The following is a 22,027-nucleotide window of genomic DNA, read 5'->3' as shown; positions in this document are numbered from 1 at the left end:
GTACGCTTTTAATTTAAAATCTTGACGTAAAATGCGCCAAGTCGTTCGATATGTCAGTCCAAGTTGCTGCAAAAGACGCTGAATCGAATCTCCACGGTCTTCGTGTACACTTTSAGCTACGCTGYTATATTTTCTTTACTACATGCTGGATGTSGTCTATTTGGTCGAATATTATCCAATAATGAATCMTGGGTGAGTAATAGTGTCCCAAAGCGCACGAAATACAATCTTTTTCAGAAAGAAATTTTTCATAATAAGTTGGAACGATTTGTAGCCGATGCTCAGGTATACTGTCAAAAATAGGCTATTGAAAGAAGTATGTACCTCTATTTGGATCACCCCTTAAATACAATAGTGATTCGTTCTGAGCAATTTGTTCATGAATTTGGTGAAGATACATCGTCCAATGAAAAAGTTTTCCATACAAGAACTCGTTTTAGATGGTATGGCAGCTATAGTGGTCCSAAATTGGCGGTTCCCAATAGCTTCTTGAGGAAAAAAAGACGTGYGAAAAATTTCAAAGCGAYATCTCAAAAAACTGAGGGACTATTTGGCGAGTTTCTGGTTGAATAGAGTTCAGACATTTGAGATTGTATGTTATATATAAAGCTAATTTTTTTTTTAGGGTTTTCTTGTCCACATATACTCRTATTGTCAAAAATATTTAGAATAGAGAGAGCTTCTCCGTCAACGGTTTAGTTCTCATTAGGGTTTCAAGATTTTTTGCTAAATAAAAGAGAACAGTGGCAACAGCATTGATCTCTCGAGGCATACTTCCGCTTAAGCCACTTCTGGTTTTCAGATACTTTGAACTCCTGTTTCTTTGAATAATAGTGTGATAACGAAATCAACGGCAACAAATGTTTGCTAAGCCTGCTTGCTTAAACATGCATATCTACCTCATATGCTATATACATACATACATATACATGTACATATGTATGTATGTTGGCGTATAAAAAATCCACTAAATTATATGAAAATTTATGATCGACACCTTTTTCGATTTGTTTGTTGTGTCTTTTTTATTGTTTTCCAATTCACCCAACACTGATTTGTTGTCGTGTTTCTTAATGCTCTTTATCGTTTTCGTAAATTTTTAATAGCCCAAACCGTCAGTCGACGAACCTCGCGCAAGGTTGTGTGCACAAAGATAATAAAAATTATAGCTGCTGTGACACTCATTTGGAGATTTTTTCTGGCTGATAAAAAATYTGTATTCCATGTTATATTATTCCTTTTTTTTAACTTGTTTACTGTTTTTTAATGGTAACATGTCTTTTTGTGGTCGAAAAACGATTTATTAAAACTTTTATTATGTATGGTTGTRTGAACGCATGTTTGTAGTTACATACATGATGTTATATGTATGTATATGTATACATATGTACATTTTTATGCTTATGCACAAAGTGTGGATAATATTTTTTACAATCTTGGATTGGAATTTAAGATAAATAATGCGGATCAGGTGAATAAGGAAAGCATGTATATTTTTTTGTATTTAAATTTTATTTTTTGTGAAAATAAGGTTTCCAAATTCATAAAATTAGTAACTTTTTTAACATTTTTTTTGAATTTTTTATTATAAAACTTTTTTAAAATTTTGATTTTTGTTTTGTACATGTACATACATATGCACATTTGTAAGTATATGAACGTGGTCTTACTACTTTTTGCTCATGGTAGTATAGGTATGTTCACAAGCAAGCGCCCTTTACGCTTCTTCCTTGACCACATTTAAGCTTCTTATCTAATTTAATTCTCACATTGAACTTCAACTTGCTTCTGTGGTTCTCGGACTTCGCATAAGTATTTACTGTACAAACTTACATACACACATACATACATACAGAGGCTCTACACCCAGTTAATAAATAGGCGCTTTCAAGTGCTTCGCTTGCGTTGCTKTTTGCTATTGGAAAGGCGTGAAGCCATTTAAAATCACCTTTACTTTTTATTGTCGTTTCACTCTACTCAATAATGGTGAGTATATTTCTCTTTCTTTTCATAACATGYCACGACACACACACATACATATCTAAGTTTTGTAGAGAGAAGTATTAACATTGGCATATTTTTACGCCAATTCAAGAAGTTGTAGCATTGAATCCCATTTATTATACCTATTGTATATTCATGGATATGTATGTATATGTTATTCAAATAAGCCAAAACAAGTGGACATCAATGCTTTGGCTAAGTGTTGAATGAAGGTCGTAAACGAGTTCTACCTTAGTGGTAAGTTTCTTCAAGTGTGAATACGTCAGTTGGGTGACGGACATGTGGATAGGCTTGTCGAGCGAGAAGACCCATAAATGTTTTGCATACTTTGATATACATACATATGTATGTATACACATATATTTTAAAAATAACTACTATTATAGTAGGTGTGTGTGGTAGGTAATTATAATTGAAAGATCAGATCCGATTTGAGAATCTGTGGATAGAACCAAGTAATATAAAAATTGTGATTAAAAACCAGGGATAGATCATATAAAGGACAAAATTTGGAATGTCATATATTTTTCACTGCTGAATGATAAAACAATTTAAACAAACAAATTTTCAAAAACAAAACAAATACATATGTGAGGAAGGGCTCTTGCAACTTGCAGTAGCCATGGACATACCTTAAGATGCAAACCGGCAAAAAGAGGATAGGAATCCAAGCTACTTTATATAAGGTGAAACTTACCTAACTCAAATCACCATAATCCACAAAACAACTACGAATTACGGAGACTTCGTCTTATGGAAGGCCCGATTTAGACCAAAGGATACATTGTTATCAGTAAAGCAAATGTACGTATGTAAATATATGCGGAAAAAAGTTCCTGGAAGTTCGAAAATCGCTGTGTTTGGTATATGCRAGCTAAGGGAAGTATTGACACGATTAAAACTATTTTTGACACACAGATATACCATTGTCAGGGAAGGATTATCCCTGAATATCAAGTATATACGCGTATCTCATACATTGACCGATATTTACGGCAAAAAAAAAATCAATTATAGGTAGTGGGACCAAATATTTTCGGTACCAAGGGGCTTGAACAGTTAYTTTGTAGGTTTTCTTTTAATAGCGTTCTTTTTGCGTAGCTTTCTGCCTTTTTTCACAAGTGTACCAAATTTTATCAAATTATTTTAGCAATTGAATCGGTGGCCGTTGAAACCACGCTTTTGTCACGAATTTTATTTTCGTGAGGAGGAGTATTTTTTACAAAAGTCCAAGTATTTTTAATCAATTTGAAGACTGTTCAAGCTTTCAAAATACGTATGTTTGTATCCATGTACCMACTTTTACCGAAAATAAGGATGGAAGTTCTTCAGATATCAAGAATATCACCTTATCAAGGATATCGGGACCGAACATGTTTGTGAAGAATTCCAAACTTATTACTAAAGTATTTYCAATTCGAATAAAAGCTTTGACGTAACGCGTTACGACAGTTTTTGGTATCTTTGACGTATTGCGGGTTTTATGAGRAGCCCTCTAAGTTTAACAGTATAATAAACCGGTATGTAATAAGGAACTGGAAAATCGAAAGATTTATTCTATTCTCGTGTGGTCTTAAGCTCAGCAGTGTTAGTGGAACAACTCAGGGTTTGAAATACCACGAACACAGGGCGAACCACAAAATTACTTTGAAATAGTGTTGATAGTTGATAAAAATGATTAATGAATGAGTGTTGATAGATAGATAAAAAGGCTTACAAGCTTAAGAGAGCAGAGAATTAACTTACATCGTAGTGGTCTTTGCTGCATACTTAATTCTAAAATATCACCTTCAGAAGCTTAGTAACGTGGAACTGAAAGAGTTTCCGGAATTTAATCTGTTGACGGTTGAAACGGGACAGCTCTCGCGGTTCCCATTCAACTTCAACTTCAGAATTACTTCAAATCCACAGGTAAAATGTTACCTTCTTGGTTCAGGTCTTCTCCCTTTCTCTCTATTAACAATTCTTTTGTATTCAATTATAGGAAAGTTAGTATACAAATGTATTTAATTGCATCCATATTTATAAAAGGTGCGTYCCAAAGTAAACAGGACTTAAAAAAAAAAAMMRRAMMAAWKKYYTTTTCGGGAAAATCAATTTATTTTATTCAAAGTAGTCTCCTTCTGCTTCAATACAGCTTTTTGCACGGTACAAAAGCTTGTTGAACGAGTTTTTTATCTCGTTGGCCGGTATAGCCGCCAGTATGCCGGTGCAAGCCTTTTKAATGGCMTCTACGTCTGCATAACGCTTTCTCTTCATGGGCAAATGCATTTTTCCGAAAAGGAAGAAGTCGCAYGGTGCTATAGGGGAGTGGTTAATGGTTAAATGTAATTTTTGGTCAAATAATCGGTCACAATGATGTCCGTCGAATGTTGGATTCCGAGCAATTTTTGGGCGTCAGTCAATTTGTGCTGAACAAACCTTTCGTAGGCATTTGGAGATGTTCAATTCCATTTCCATTAATTTCAATGTTGATTTCGGCTGATTTTTGATGAATTCACTCATCGTTTTGGCTCCCATGTTGATCGTCATATAATATATGTATGTATGTATGTTCTCACGACTTTGAAAACGTTGAAACCACTCGTGCACTCTGCTACGGGATAGGCAATCATCGYCATAAACTTGTTTCATCAATTGAAACGTTTCGGTAAAAGTTTTACCAATTTTAAAACCAAATTTCATGTTGGCTCTTTGTTCTAAGTTCATTTTCGCACCGATAACAAAAACATACTGACACTTAAATCTCAATAACTTCACTTTCAATCTATGAAATGTCATGAAATTCTCACACAATCGATATAGATAGCAGATTCTAACACACCAGTCGACATATAGAAGGCGTCACCCGGGGGCACTAGATTCAAAAACTCCTTTTTACTTTGGAACACACCTTGTATATATGTAGATACATATCTGTTTCAACTGGCATTAGTTACGAAAAGGCACATTCATTGATGCGTTCGCACTCTTCCTCATCCGTTCATTTTCGACTTAAAGTCGCGAACCTAAAGATGACTAACGAGTAAATTAACAGCTAGAAATTGGCACAAGTCGTGGCAAGGAAAAACAGCTGACGAAATTTCCAAACACAAACACGAGGCGAATGACTGCACGACGACAGGGCAGCCAAATGACTCCCATACACCATAGAGCGGTATTGGAGAGCAGGCAAAGAGCCGAACAAAGCGCAAACAAAGAGAAATTTAATAAACACAAAATTGTTAAATACAAAAATAAAAAGAATAACAAAAAGTAGGAAAATATAATAATGTATGTATGTATGTACCTATATGCTTATATAAGCAACAGGAACAACAACGAAAGCAAACGCAAAAAGCACAAGCTGGAAAAGGCAGAGCACAGAGGGGAAATTTTAATGAAAAATGGAAGTTGAAGGCAAAAAAAAACATGACAAACACACGCACATTTTATTGAAATTTGATACGTTGTTGAATTTAGCCCCGCCGGCAGCCGTCAGYAACAACAACAACAGCAGCAAYAATAAGGGCAACATAGCCAGCGACTACTGACAGCAAGTAGAAAAATAAAGAAAACTACAACAACAACCAACAGCATCAACATACGCTTAACAACGCCGCAACAACCACCATAAAACCGAAAGCTGCAAACGAGCGAATGAATGCATACAAATGAAACGAACCAAAACGTCGCGCAGTCGAGCGTTACCGAAGCGCACATAGGCGCTAATGTGGGGAAGACAGGAAAGTATGCAAAAGTAACAACAACAACAAGCAAATAAAGACAGCAGCGAGCTACATACATAAATGTCACTACAGAAATGAGGGGAASACAAGGGATCTTACACCACCACCTCAGCACAGTGTTGTTAAGACTTGGCGAGAGAAGTAGTGCGCAGCAGCAAGAGCCGACATGAGACGCTTCAAATAGCTCAACACTGCCTACTGCTTTGTTGTTGCTTTAGCGCGCTTTCAGTTGACAATGAAGACCACGACCGACGGCGCTGACGATGGCTCGCAATGGCGAATCATCGGCGTCGCAGGGTACTCTCTTGTTTACTATACATTTACTTGTTTGCTTGCTCGCACCCTTATCTGCTGGACATGCCATGCCATCGCCTGCTGGCTGACTCACCGATGAGGTGTGCGCGCCTATGACGTATGTAGATTCAACATTTCACTGGCTGCTGGCTGGCACTAGCAAAACTGTGTGTATGTATTGTAGAGCCTGGCGTTTATGTAGACTATATTGCGGGCTAATTTTGATGCGTTAATGGCTTCGTCAGCCGGTTTCGTTCATTTCGCTAGACACTTTGCGAAGTGTGTCCCCGTTGTTTAGTTAAGGAGATCTGGCTTTAGATTAAGGGTTTGTTAACATAATGAGGCGTTTTCAAGTTGATTGGGTGAACACTTTTATGTTATTATTAGATTGTTATGAATTAAAATTTTCAGCAAAAATTAATTAAATCAAATTAACTGGGATTTATAGATATTTTGGTAAAACCGATTAGACAAATATAGGTTAGGTTAAGTTAAAATGACTGATCAATCTTGCGGAGGGGATCACAATACGAAACGAAAAATTTCCTGCAATTGGTTATCAGTTATCGACAAAACCGTGCTGAATCTATCAAAAATCCGTTATTTCTTCTGGATGTCTAAAAGTATGACATCCAAGGCGTTTTTAGTTTCATCTGGCTTCATTCGAGTAGGAAATTTTTTTGAGATAATTCCATATCATCTTCTACCAAACAGCTGTTGTACCTGGCATCCGATAGRACATTCAATCTTACTGCATGAATCTCGATCGGACAGTCTCCAGTCAGAACTCTTACAGCCAYTGAAAGATGGACTTTGCTGAGAGTGAAAAGTCCCCTGTACCTCCTGTGATTTACCTTGTCCAGATGACCTTGCGACTGCATAGCTGCTGGTAGTCGACCAACTCTTGCTGATTTGGTCTGAGGTCCAACAGACCATTACTAAATTACAGAAAGCCAAATGAAACCCAACTACTTCCCATTCTGCTGTTATTTAGACTGCAGTGCCTGTCCAGCAAGTTCATCAGTCTTACAGTTTGCTACAATACCATCGCGGCTAATCTCATTAGGAAATAACTCGATGCTAGAGATAAGGTGTCTACACATATTGTCAATAGTTTTGAGCAAACAGTCAACGAACTCAAGGCTAATATCGCTTCCTTATTATCGGATCGGATAGTTAACACCGTGAAGTCCGTGATGTCACCGCCGAAACGGCCGCAGCTATCTTTTTCCACCAAGTTTTTGGCAATATCGTTAAACGTTAGTACAGCTTTGGTACATGACGTCTTATTGAGAGAGACTTCTCCATAAAGTGACCTTTGTGCTTAACTGACATTTAGGAACGTCCTGTGCAGGTAATGGCGATACCCCCAAGTAAAATTTGGCTTAGTTTTGTCTGAAGTCAGTCGATTTATTGTCCTGTCTTCTTTTTAACTAGTGGGACTGACTTAGATGTACCTCGGATAGTTATTAAACCGTCTCCTTCAGTAATATTGGCAGGTGACGGTTCCGACACTGGAGCTCCTGCGCTCCTAGGGATAGATCTAGGCATCGGTTTCGACTTCCGTTCACTACCCGTCTCGCTTATTTCTTCATTTGTTATGTTTGAAAAATATTATTTCACGTTCAGTTTTTACATTGCATTACTTGAATGTTTCATTTAATTATTTTCAATTCTATTATTTTTAATGTTTTCATTTGCATATCATCAGCGAGCCGAAGGTCCTGGCAGCCAGTGTTCCTTTTTTCGTGGAAATGTAATTGTATTATTGTTTCACGTTTTTCTAAATAAAAATAAATAAAATTATTTGCATCAATTGGGTTTGAACAGTAACCTGAGAGCAATGATCAGTGCTTCTGAAACCTCAAAAGACATGCGCATTGTGGGTATCAATTTTTTAATGTTTTTTATATTTTTTTACAATTTACCACAAATAGGTACGCATGCACTTGTTGTACTATTGTCTTTTTAAACTTACAGAATTTGAAGGCTATGAGTTGTATTTTTGTATGCATATGTGATTTATGATTATGAGTTGCGGTTAACTTAAAATGATTAACGACATATTTTAAAATATGCAATAATATACCATAAAATGGTATTACAATTAATTGAATATATTAATAATAAAATTATTTATATTTTCGCTATTAAGTTGAAAGACGAACCATTCGGAATAATAACAACATCACATATTCATYATATAAAATATTTTTTTATTAGGATAATTTTAATTATTACTTTACTTTGTACAAGTTGATATGCCTTACAATTCGTTCACACTTATGGATATTTATAACTGTATATACACACATATACACATAAACACCCAGTACGTTTCTACATATAATAACATGCCACCTCCAAAAACCCACTACACATCGCAAACCGCACTCCAGACCACACGTTGTTGCTGTTGCCACCGATCTGGTCGCCATCATTATATTATAATGGGTATAAGCAAATAGCGCAGCGAGTGTGTCCGCAGGATCAAATTACCAAAAGCGAAAGAAAAAAATGAAAAACGCGCGGAAAAAATTTTAAAAGAAGACAGTACAAATAATAAGAGAGGAGAAAATATATGTATATGTGTATATACATATATATACATAAATAAAATATGAATGTAGGTATGTATGTACTTGTTTAAATATATGTATGTTCACACATACCTACAAGTATGTATATAAGCCAGATCCTCTTCCACCTAGCCTTTGCAGAAAAGTAGAGGTCTTCCTCTTCCCCTGCTTCCTCGGCGGGTATTGTGTCGAATACTTTCAGAGCTGGAGTGTTTTCGTCCATACATACGTACGACATGACTATGTACATATGTCAATGTCGTATATCTCATACAGCTCATCGTTCCATCGAATGCTAACCAACGCGCATATATCTTTCGCAGAACCTTTCTCTCGAAAACTCGTAACGTCTACTCATCAGATGTATAGCAGAACAGGAACTATGATTGACTTGTAGAGTTTAATTTTTGTTCGTCGAGAGGACTTTACTTCTCAATGGCCTACCCAGTCCAAAGTAGCACGTGTTGGCAAGAGTTATTCTGCGTTGGATTTCGAGGCTGACATTGTTTTTGCCGTTAATGCTGGTTGCAAGTTAGACGAAACTATCTACAACTTAGAGGTTATGACTGTCAACAGTGGAAGCCAAGTTGCGACGACTGTTTGTTTAATGACAGGAGATATTTCCTCTTCCCTCCTTCAATACCAAACCCATTTGCTTAGCTTCTTTGTCCAACAAGAAGAAGACAAAACTAATGGCACGATTGTTGCTCCCAATGATATCGATGTCATCGGTGCACGCCAGATGTTGTACACTCTTATAGAAGATTGTATCAGCTCGATTAAGTTCTGCAGCTCGAATTATTTTCTCCAGCAACAGATTGAAAAAGTCACACGATAGGGATTTGCCTTGTCTGAAACCTCGTTTGGTATCGAACGGCTCAGAGCGATACTTCCCGATCCTGGCAGACCTTTTGGTATTGCTCAACGTTTTAGTCGTTTTGGTATGGTTTATTTTGGTCAGCAACCCAGTAGCCCATTTTAATTAAGGGTACTCTTCTCCGCTACTGTTCTTGAACTCTTTGGATTGTCATTTCTCTTTTGATTCAGCTATTTGGTACAGTATAGTTGGGTTTATACCAAGTGTTTTCTTTAGTTATCGCTTTTCTTACTTGAATTATGGACAGTTGGACAACATATATTATTGATTGTCTGGCTCCGTCGCACTTCTCATCACTCTCGTGATTGAATTTTTCAAGTATATTTCAAGTATGATGGCCATCAGCTCCTTCAGCGAATTTTGTTTTATTTCATCGATCGACTGAAAACAGGTTCCATTCCGATTGACCTATTTGCATTTCAAACTCATAAACCCATATCTCATCGGTTATAAGGCTCTCCATGAATGTGGGATCGGAATTCGCACGATCAAGCATGTCCAAAGAGACCTGTATCGGTACTCTTTTTGGAAAAAAAAAAATTGCTTTATCGGGACGAGTCAAGATAGAACGCGTTTCATATCCAAAATATCCACCAAAATTATTCCAACGGATTTACTCTTTTCTTTCGTTTTTTTTTAACATTTCCATCAGTTGAGAGGTCGACGGTCGTCCAGAACGAGACAATTCACACGAAATTTGATTAGGAATACAAAATTTTAGACAAATTCTTTCTTCGATATTGCTATCCATTGTAAAAATCGCTACGCGCTAGTTATGTATTCAATGTTTTATGCTTCAAAATATGATCTAAATTTTTTCTCTTTTTCATTTTCTTTATTTATTTGAATCTGTATTGTTATTTATTTATCCATTTCAATTATTTCTGATTTATTTTATTTATTGCTATTTTATAATTTTCCTTTGCCTTTACCTTTCACATTTCATTGTCACAACTACATTTATGGTATGTAAGAGTTGCCATTGCTATTTTTTGCTTTCGTTATTTAGCAAGCTCGCCAATCATACCTCACATGCTTACATATTTTCATACATGTGTGTATGTTTGTTGTATGTCCCTTTTCTTTCTTCTCCGCCTCAGCTAATTACATTAGATCTCTACCTTTCAACTTACACTTCCTATTTAAAGACTTTTTTTACGATTTGTTTCATTTATTGCAGGCGCTATTGAAACACTTTCTAACTTCGTTCCACTACTCCACCCACTTTTCAACGCCTTATTGCCATCCACACCCCTCACGTGTCTCCAATGTTGATTTTTTATGAATTTTCGCGTTTTCCCTTTTTATCATACTCCTCTATTCGCTGCATTTCAAATCGCATTAAACACCATTGTTGTTAGCTAAATAATTAAGTATGAGCTGCATAAATGTGGGGAGGTGCAGGGAACATTAATCGCTCTCTCACTTTTTCTATTTCTATTTAATAAGCACAGCGCTTCTGAGGAGAGTGCCGTAAAAATGTATGGTTGCAAACAAAAATAAACAAAAACGAAACGAAAGAAATGCACAAAGCATTCAAAAGTATCATATTACATCCGTTATTTTCAAAAGGTTCTTCTTTTATAATTATTTTTGTTGGCGCCTTGGCTTATGCTTTCTCCACACTTTCGTCTCAATTTGGTATGGCCTAGTATTGTTGTTGCTTTTTGGAGCATATGTACATATTTACATCTGTATTTATTTTAGTCTGTGCCACTTGAACGTTTGGTTTATATTTATATAGAGAGTTGCCAACAACTTTGGAATATTGTAGCAGAGAAGTTGCTGCCTGTAAGAGGAGAAATGTGCGAAGTAAAACGAGCAGTGATAATCAAATATAGTATGATAATTTAAGAAGTTAGGTCCTCAAAAAGGTCCTACTTGTACAGTTTACGCTGGGAGTGAGAAACTAATGGAAATGGAATGAACAAAAAGTACCCGAAATTTGTAAATAAAACGCAAAATATTAAATTATTTATCGATATTTATTTTGTCGTGTTCAAATTCCCAATATATGTAATGGACTTATGCCAACGATTTTTCATTCTTCATAAGCACATTTTGTGATAAACTTCAGCTCCTTCAGCGAATTTTGTTTTATCTCTTAGAATCGACAGAAAATGGGTTCCATAGAACTGCAATTTCAGTTTGGGAAACAAGAAACAATCACACGGRGCCAAATCTGGTGAATACGGTGGTCGAAGATCATGCAGAACGAGGCATGTCTTTAACGATCTCTCGACCGTCTTTGAAGGCTTTGCACCGCTCGTAAGGTTGTGGTTTTAATAAAACTGAATCACCGTAAAAATTGAATCCCCGTAAGTCCTTTTCAACATTCGCAACGAATCCGCAAAACCAAATTTGGTTAGAAATACAAATTTTTAGACACATTTTTTGTTCGATATTTTATCCATTGGGCACGATTCCGATTACTTTGGCGGTGGGTTAAAAAAAACCGAATTTCCGTGTAAATGGGGTAGGTGCGGATAGGGGAGCTTCTCCAGGGGAGGAATATAAAAAAAATAATATAAAAATAACTTATATTTTTAAAAATATTCACGATTAAAAGTTCAAAAACTTGCACTAATAGCAGATGGTATTTCTCTATCTTTCACTAAATTTATTCACGTTTTTCACTCTGTACATTTAAATATACACTCTAAGCATTGAAATAAGTTCACATTTCAATTTTATTTTGTAATATTTCACCTAAATTTATTAATTTAAAAATCACTTAGCGAACTCGGCGTTGCAAAGGTCAGATTGTTTACAATTATGAGGAAAACTAGCGTTGCCACATCTTAAACACCAAATATGTAGGATTCTTAACGATTTTTCTTTGTTTCTCTATATTAATTACAATAAAAAATACTTTCCCACATTTTTTAAGTTATAATCGAGTTGTGAACACTTTTTCCAAATAAAAATATATGTATATGTATAATATATGGGTTATATTTAATAAACACAAATAACTAAAACTCTATGATAATATTATAAAATTATATCATGTGGGGATTACTGAAGTACTTTCGCGTAGTACTCCTTTCTGTGTTAAAAATAAAAAAAAATATATATAAAGTTTTTGTTATAAAGTGGTTATAGTTTTTGGTTAGCATGCACTTATATTGAAACAAAATTTGAGTTTTCTTTATAAAATGTATAAAATTTAGTTATTATATCTGTCAGCGATTTCCAGTTATTTTTGATTATACTTATTTTAGGTGACGATACATATATGTGTTTTTATATATTATAAAAATTTAATTTTGGATCTAAAGTGGTTATATTTGTTGGTTATCATGCACTCATATTGAAACAAAATTTGAATTTTCGTACTGTACTTGTATACGTTACACTTTATTACGTGATATTATATCATTATAATATTGGGGTAGTATCGTATATTACTTATACACATGTATATATAATATTATTATATATAATAATACATGTCTGTAATATTACATATTTGCTTAATTTAATAAATTTAAAAAATAAAATATCCATATGCATGAATAGAGGAATTTTTGGGAAAAAAGGAATTTCAGCGAATTTCTTTATTATCACATGRCAGCGCTCCATTTCGTTGTAATTTTGAGCACACAAATGGTGTTCACTACGAGTGTAAAATGTGGATTTATTTAAAAGTTTATAGTTTAATTTATCTAATTAGAAGAGAAAAATGTGAATAAATGTATGTATGTTAAAGGTGAAATAGCTGCTTGAAATGTTCGAATTTTGCGAATTTTTAAACTTTAAGGTCGAATAATCTAACCGTATATATATTTTTTAATCAGGAGGACTTCCTCTTTCCAACGGTACCTTCAAATCGCGGCGCCAAAGAAATCATTTTTAAACAAAAACTCAATCCGGGGTCAACACCTTTTTCTAGAAACCAAAGCTATATGAATTTAATAAAAACGGGATCTCAATCTAAAAGAGACTTCTTAGTTTAGGTTAAGAAAAATCTTACTTGCAAGGCGCACAATTTAGTAGTTTCCAAATCGATTACAGGATATGGATAGCAATTTTCTCCTCTATACCAGGCAATCAGGTTTCTAAGAATGCCTGACTGCTGTCAGTTAAATATTTAGATTAACTTTTATCATTTTACATAATATTTTTGTACTTTTGTTTTGAAATTTAAAACTACACTTGCAATTTTCTCTACGATTCTTCATAAATAAATATTTTTTCTCCATTGTATTGTTGTTGTACCTCAAATTTCTTTTGTTCTTCTTTAATCATTTAAAATACCCACTCACTCACGTCTATTTACACTTCTCACTTGCTGTGATTGTTGGTACTCGCCGCGCCATTGGTGGCATTCAAACGAAATGAAGCGGAAAGAACAATAAACAATTAAAATTCGCAAGCAACAAAATAAATGAAAAAAAGGAAAATAAAACCCGATAAAACAAAGCACAAATAAACAGAATTGGTCGGCAATTTGTGGCATGGACGTTCTCTTCACGAACGCCAGCGCGAAGAAATAAGTAAAGCAATGACGACTACAATGACGCGTACGGCGAGTGTCAAGTGGTGGAGACGCAACGCGTTTAAATTTACATACATATACCTACATACATATATATGTATACATATAGCAAATTTGCCTTCGCAAATTTATGGGGGACAAGTGTGGGTGGTCATGTTGAAATATTAAATTATGTGTATTATTTAGTAGCAAAATTTTTCGAAAATAAATTATTTTTGTTTAATTGAAAAAATACAGTTTTTGGTTAAAATGTATTTGTATGCTATAGCACTATCATGTCATTAGATATCTATGTATATTTACATGTTTTGTGCTAAGTGTATGTGATCTTTATCTTGTAGGCTAAAGATTTGGGTAACTTAAGAGATTATAGATTGCGAATGCAGCATTGATCTTGCTAGTATGAAGTTCATACTATAATTTCGCCATATCGAGGTACACAATTTTTATGTTTTTTTTTTATTATTAATAAAGGCTTATACAATGTTAATAACATATGTACAACCTAAAACATGCAGCGCTAGCTTCWTAGGCTATCAGCTGAATTTTTATGTTATTCTTATAGAAGAGCAAAGTGGCTTGAAAACAATTCCGTCCAGGTGAAAATAAATATATGTATGTACATACATATGTGCATACATGAATACAGAGAGATCACACCAACGAATATGATATAGTACAAATGTGACTAGGAAATGTGTTCTGAAGTAAACGTCGGAGACATCCGTCTATTTGTATATACGGGAACTAGTACTTCAGTTTATGAGATATCGATCTGGCAATTTCATACGTTCTTTTCTCGCCACTCAGCTCACTCTTCGGAATCGACAATGTCGGACGACTATAGCATATACATATGTACATAGGTACATACATACATACTGTCATACAAGCTGACCGTTGAAACTTAACCTCTTCACCTTTTATAAATTCGGATATCCACAGTAATACAAAATATAAAAAAATATATTTTGAATTTAATTTCTCTTCTAAAGGAGCTAACCATAACTTGCTTATTAAATTTCATTTACTAAAAATATTTATGTATATACTCGTACATACATGTGTATGTATGTACAATATTATGGAGTGCTTGCGTCAAAAACATACTAATGTTTGTTACTATGCAAACATCCTTCCAGTAGTATATTTAGATATGCATAACTACAGTTCAAGCCACGACAAGATCTCAGCTGTTGCTTATACAATATGGCTTTTGCGGTCTCTAGAGTMTTTACATTTTCACACATTCCACTGAAATACAGGAATTAACCGAAAAATCACTCATATCTATCAACAACAATCATCTGCAACAACTACATCCGCAACGGCAATTACAATTAACTGCTTCCAGTAACATAAACACGACTTCCCAATTCCCCAAAGTGAAATTCCATACAGGCGCATTTGTCAAATATTTTTACACCCTCGCATATACATAAATATATCATCACCACAATTCCCACCAATCGAACATATGTTGATATCAATAATGCATACAAWACTTGGCCTACACGTACATATAAAAGTCAAAATTGACAGTCTCGCGTTAAAATGCGATTAGCGTTTCCCCCGCATATTGTAATTGTACACTTAAAGTGGATGCTCTCGTATTCCTCTGCGTTTCTCTAACTGTTTTGATCGCATAAATGTATGTATAATACATACATACATGCAGGTAYATGAACTGCTGCTGTGACACCCTCAACAAAACTCACTCTCAGAGCGAACTCTCTGGGGAATTTTGAAACGCCTCTACGTAATCTATCTGTCTCGTGCCATACTCAGTTGGCTCATTCCGCCAGACTTTTGACTTTTTACCGTCCTGTTATTGTTTCGTTCGATCAAGTGCAGCACGAATTCGAAATCTCTTAWATATTTCCGGTGTTCGTTTTCAATTCAATTTAAGTCGTTTTGTTTATGTGTGAGATATTGTATTTTAAAAGTAATGTAGTTTCTAGTATTTTTATTTTACGATAAAGTAAGAAACTTTTCTGGAATCCGTCTGTCTGTCGGTATAAAGAGAACTAGTTCTTCAGTTATTGAAATAGCGACCTGAAAATTTACAAGTGTCCTTTTCTCCCCAAGAAGYTTCTCATTTTTCGGAACCGCCGATTCGGATCTCTACAGCATATAGGAATTGAAAGAAATTGTTCAGATCGGATCTCTATAGCATATGCTAGCTGCCACACAAACTGAAGAATTGGAATCAAGCCATTTTTTTTATTTCTGAAAGGTTCGGTGCAATCGAATTCGACGTTTTCTCTTATCCTAACTAATGTTAGTTAGTAATCCTAAATATTCATGTTGTACTGTAATTTGGTATTTACATATCTAGTATTTATTCGTCAAATGTAAAATCCTACAATATTTTCACWTTTTCGGAAATAATAAAAACAATTGAAAATCATCTAAAACACCCGAAAACCGTCGCCAACACAGCCTCTGAAAATTAGTTCAGCATTTTTTAGTACGCTACCCTTAAACTACTTCTGAAATTGAAACATCTTGCTKTTTCGTGAAAAAATGCTTCTGATACGAAAAATATGTTATTTTCAACCTTAAATCACCTTTATATTTCTGATCACCACTGTATATATTTTTTGGTATCTCGATGAATCATCTTTTTAATAAAAATCAAGCAGTTTTACAGCATTCAGATTGCATTATTTTCGATAACTCCGAATTGTACATACATATTTGTTGTATACAAACATACTATACATACATATAATTTATGAGTAACTTATGCACACGCATATCTGTATACATTTATGTACTTGGTATTCRTTGATGACCCAGATCTAGTTATTTGCGCCGACATCTTTGTTGTAGGGCCTTTTGTCGTCACATCACAGATCATCAGATGATCAACACGTTGATCAGCCAGCCAGCTTGTCGTTGATCTTGTATGAGAACAGAGACAGGCAATCGCAACTAGAAAYGATTCTGAAACAGTACTGACATTATCGCGAATGCATACAAATTTAGATATGTACATGCATACATATGTACGTATYGTGTTGGTAAATTTACACTTTTATTATGTATAATGTGTCTATGTGTATGGCTATACAGAGCTGTTTGGAACAACTACTTCGCATCTTCGTTGGTGCATCGGCAGCATCATCATCGTCAACCGCATTATCATTATGTACTCTACAGTAGCGTCAACTGCAAAAACAGCAAGAACAAATTTAACAGCAATAAACGCATGAATGTTTCGCGTTTGCTCGTTGTGTCCCATCACTCAACTCAGTGGTTCAGGCAATAATATCATCTCACCCGTAACCGTAGCCATACTCGGAGCTGAAGCGAGGCCGAGACTGTTGACTGTCATTGTTTGTTTGTTTAGTAAATTCTGTTGTTGTTGTTGTTGTTGTGCACTTCTTTTTGCAGCGTGAAATTTGATATCCTGAAAAGAGCAGCGGCAACGGCAGCCAAACTACGAACCAACAATTGACGAATATAAAGCAAACAACAACAAAAGCAATAATATGCTTATTTTACGTACATATGTACATATKTATGTATGTATTCATACTGATACATACATACCTATTTACAAGTTTCTGATAAATGCGTTGTTAATGGGATGCTGCACGGGATATTCCGAATGTAGGGGAGCCCTAAGTGCAAAGTAGCTGTGGTTAAGTCGTTTATTTGTTGTTGCAAGGAAGCTAGATACGATTTCTATAGATTTTATCAAAGCATTGCCATCAGCAATTTTCTTTAACGGCAACAATTTGATTGGTCTTAACAGCGACGAAATTATTCATTGAACGTGTTGTGTGAAGAAATTTGTTAGATGCAGAAGTTTATGTATAAAAAGGCAGACAAGTCGATTTCTGGCTGGTTTGAAATTTACTACTCGCTAACAAGTCGGACCTATTTACATATGTATGTACATACTCTAGTTCATGAATAAACTACGTTTAAGTTATGATAGTATTGCGGAGAGACGAAAAATKGAACTCTATGACTAGTTCCATTTAAAGAGCAATGGTTTATTAATATACCATACTTTTCTTTGCCAAATGAGGCCGCTTTTCTGCAATTCGCCGTCCAAATGATTTGAAAAAGTAAAGCCTTGTTATCGTTTTATTCTTCTTGAGACTACACCTTCTTCGGAGCAGATTCGAGGGTTGAGTTCACTTTACCTCTAAAGTCTACAAGAGGTGCCATGTTTCGTTGACCGTTACAAAACCATACATAAGCTCAAACTTGGCAGCAATTGCGAGAATAGACATCTACGTTATTCTAAATTTTTCTGGCGAGAGTGATGGTTCCTGCCGGTGGATCTTGGATTTTTGAAATACAATGGAAAAAAAGATTTTTTTGTATTGTTTATTTGGAAGAGAAAGGGAGACTGGTTATAACGAAATGTTTTAACCTTTTGCTCGGTGGCACGGCGCAGAGTCATCCTGAAAGGCTGGGTCGTTGATTACAGGAATCAAGACAGCCATTGCTGACACCAAAAAGTTCTTAATACTGTCAGTATATCCAGACGCATTGAAGAAATCATTAGTAGGAAATACCACCCCAAACCCTGTAACCACTGGAAATTTTATTTCTAGTATCATAGTACTTTGAAGCAAGTTTTTTTGTAGCTGCCTCCGAACGTACTGGATTCCATTTAACTGATTCACATTCATTTTCGATTCATCAGTGAAGATAATCCCTTTCCAATCTCCTAAAGTCCAGTTTCAATTTTTCTCGCACAATAATCAGGCGTGCAGTGAATGTTTTTGCATTTAGAGTAGGCTTTTTTCTGGGCATTTTCGCTTTAAGGCCTATATTACATGAACTTTTTTTGAAATGTGCCTGACAGAGTTAATTTTTCATAAAATAAACCAAATTASTGCTGAATTAATACAATTCTCCGTCTATCTTCTCATTACAGCGGCGCATCGGACAAACAACATTTGGATTCATCCAGTGATTCCGAGATGGAGGGTTCTTTATTGCAACAAACGCATAATGTAGCTAATAACAATCATCACCACCAACAGCAGCAAGTGCATCAGCACCAATCGCCACATCATCAACAACACCCCACCGCGCACACACAATCACAGCAACAGCAAGCACAACAGTTATCACCAACTACGACACACAACAATCACCATCAYCATCATCATCACCAYCACCATGCCGCTGCCGCTGCTGCAGCTGCTGCCGCCGTAGCCGCACAATTACCACAAACACATCATGCCAGCGCAGCGGCGAGCATGGAACAGGCACATCACCAACACCCGCATAGCTTGAATGCCACACAATTGGTAGGWCTCTCACCCACCTCGGGCGGCAATGGTGGTTCAGGTGGTGCGGGCAGCGGTCTCACCACAGCAGCTGTTGCAGCCGCGGCCGCTGCTGCCGCTGCCTCGTCGAGTAGTAAAAATGGCAATAATGCTGCTGCTGCTGCAGCGGCGGCGGCAGCGGCAGCTGGACAAATGGCGCCACTTTCGGTCGCATATCCACACCTGCACAGCGTCATGGGTTCGATACCCATCTACGATATGAGTGAATATCAGCATTTATGATTTTAGTTGGAAACATCAGCAGAGTGGATGGCCAATGCAGCAGCAGCAGCCGCTACGGCGACGTCGACTGTGGGCACTGAGCATACAGCAATGGCCAATGAGGCGGGTATGACGGCGGCAGAAACAGCAGTGGCGGCCATGCGGCAAGAATTGCAACAATCGACGAATTTCTACTATTAAATGAAATGATGCGAGTTTGTACTTAGAACGAACCAGTGAATCGAAAAAACTTAAATAACGCAAATAGAGCAGTTGGTAGCATGAGGCTTTGAAGGGAATGAGTGATATTTGTACGGCTGCAATGAAATTGAAATTTTCCCTAAGCATGCACACCCTGTAYTRTRCTGTGTTGCAGTAGTTAGACATTATTTAAATAAAAAAAGGTTAGGTCTTCATTGTGGGGGTATAATTATGTTTATCATTTAAAAGCACTTAAATAGTATTTTTCTGACTTTAATACTATATTGTTTTCAAGACAACAGCTGTTTGATTATCGAAATTCTTTAACAGAATAGCTGGAAACAGTAGAAAATTTGTTTAATACTAATATTTCACTGTTATTTCTGGTGGATATTTAAGGATTTTATTTTTATCAAAATAAAATTGTAATTTTTCAGTAATTCCAAGCAAAGTTGTCAAAAATGTAAACAAATATCAGCTGTCCTGTCATTTAAATAAGGAAAAGAAAGGAACTGACTTCAAACTCGCACTAAAATCTGCAGAGCATTTTATTAACCCACAACTGTAAACTTGCCCCATAGTGGTACACAGAAAGAAAATAATATTGCATGCAATTTTTTAGCAATACCTATTACAACAAATAGTAGTAACACAATATATTAGGTTATTGTATARCAAACATAGACGCAAATTAAAATTAAAATATATCGATATCATGTAAATTGTAAAAATAAATCACCGTAATAATAATCGAAAAGAACTTTTAATTAGAGAAAATAAGAAAGGAGATATTTAAAGTATTTAAATAATTGTAATATTACATTATACTATTACTGTAAATAGTGGCAATTTAAATTAAATCAATCAATAAAATCAAATATGTGCAAGTGAAATCATATTTTTTCTTAGTTGTACATACATACATAGATATATAGCTTTTATTTTTTGGTAAACTATCGAATATTTTAAATTATTTGAATGTATTATATGATAGCATAAAAAACACGTTCAAAACTAAAAATATGAAAATTAAAACAAAAACATTATATACATACAAAAAAATAAATTATAAAAAATTAAAAAATTTAAATAAAATGATAAAAAGTGAAATTATACACAAATTGCAAATTGTTTTTCCATTACATAAAGGTGAAAAATTTTGTATACTTTTAAAGGGAGATGCATTTCAAGGTTCCATATTAAAAAAAAAAAAAAACACGGTTCGTAAATGTATTCTATTCGAAAATCGGATCTACTTTATAATTTTTCGAAAGTTGTACCACCCTGTGCCAGAATAAATACGTACAATTTTCGTTTTTGCTTTCTACGACTCAAAAGCTAACGAATATTTTATTCGAAAATTGGCTTGAAAATCCGAAAATCGAGTTACGGAAYATAAAAAATCCGAATTCGAGTAAATTTTGTTTCGAATCGAATTACAGAATAGGCCCCAGAAACTTCTAACATAATAGGAAATGTTTAGTATCATTCGAAAGAACATTCGTTGGCATTTATTTTTTGAAAATTATATCTTTCAAATGTTGGCCGCGGCTACGTCTCGTTCGAGCAATTGACTAGTGACTAGCGAATGACACGCGTGATGCTTTGCTCCAAGCTCTGAACCGAAAGCTGATTGTCCGTTTAGATTTTAGACTTTACAAATCCCCATAGGAAAAAGTGTGATATCATACAATCTTGCTGACCAATGGACCTGCCCAAAACGTGAAATTATGTGCTCAAAACGTGAAATTATGTGCTCACCGACGTGTAATTTCAATAAATTGATGTGATATGTGTGAATTGACGCCGTCTTGTTCAAACCGAATATCACCGAAATTGCGAGCTTCAATTTAAGGCAAAAAAATAGTGGGTTATCAAGGCGCGATAATGGTCGCCAGTGACGATTACGTTCTTAGCGGGAATATTTTTGAAGACCGGCTCACAAAGTACCGCCAAACCGTTSTTTTTTTCTTATGAAAGGGCAGCTCTTGAATCTTCCCATGTTGCTCTTCGTCCCAAATGCGGCAAATATTGCTTGTTTACATACCCATCGTGCCAGAAATGGGCTTCATCGCTGAACAAAATTTCAAGAGCCCATAGAGCGAAGCGTTGTCGCTCGGAAAGGTTCTGCAAAAGCAGTATTTTGTGGGTTTTAAATTTAAGATCTCGAAAGAGGCTATTTAAAAAACTTCCTCTACTTAGATCACTTTTTAAATTTGACAAACAAAGTCAAAGCACAAAAAATTATGGAATAAAATTGTGCAAAAAATTAAATTTGGCAATATATTTTACACAATTCTCAAATATCAGTAACCTTTTTA

General features: G+C 35.3%; 1 protein-coding gene across 2 annotated transcripts in view; it reads left to right on the top strand.

Moving 5' to 3' along the window:
• The window catches only part of LOC108967360 (protein sine oculis), a 69,999-nt gene extending 49,452 nt beyond the window's left edge, over positions 1–20,547 (top strand). For both annotated transcript variants that reach the window (XM_018930713.1, XM_018930712.1), the window contains exon 8: positions 18,887–20,547. In XM_018930713.1, the coding sequence (XP_018786258.1) occupies positions 18,887–19,526 (640 nt within the window). In that variant the 3' untranslated portion in view covers positions 19,527–20,547. The remainder of the gene's footprint in view (positions 1–18,886) is intronic.
• The last annotated feature ends 1,480 nt before the right edge of the window (positions 20,548–22,027 follow it).

The sequence above is a fragment of the Bactrocera latifrons genome, unplaced genomic scaffold, assembly GCF_001853355.1.
Source record: "Bactrocera latifrons isolate USDA-ARS-PBARC rearing strain unplaced genomic scaffold, ASM185335v1 scaffold_185, whole genome shotgun sequence".
Lineage (NCBI taxonomy): Eukaryota > Metazoa > Arthropoda > Insecta > Diptera > Tephritidae > Bactrocera > Bactrocera latifrons.
Note: the sequence above shows the minus strand (reverse complement) of the source record. Positions and strands in the feature narration are given on the sequence as shown.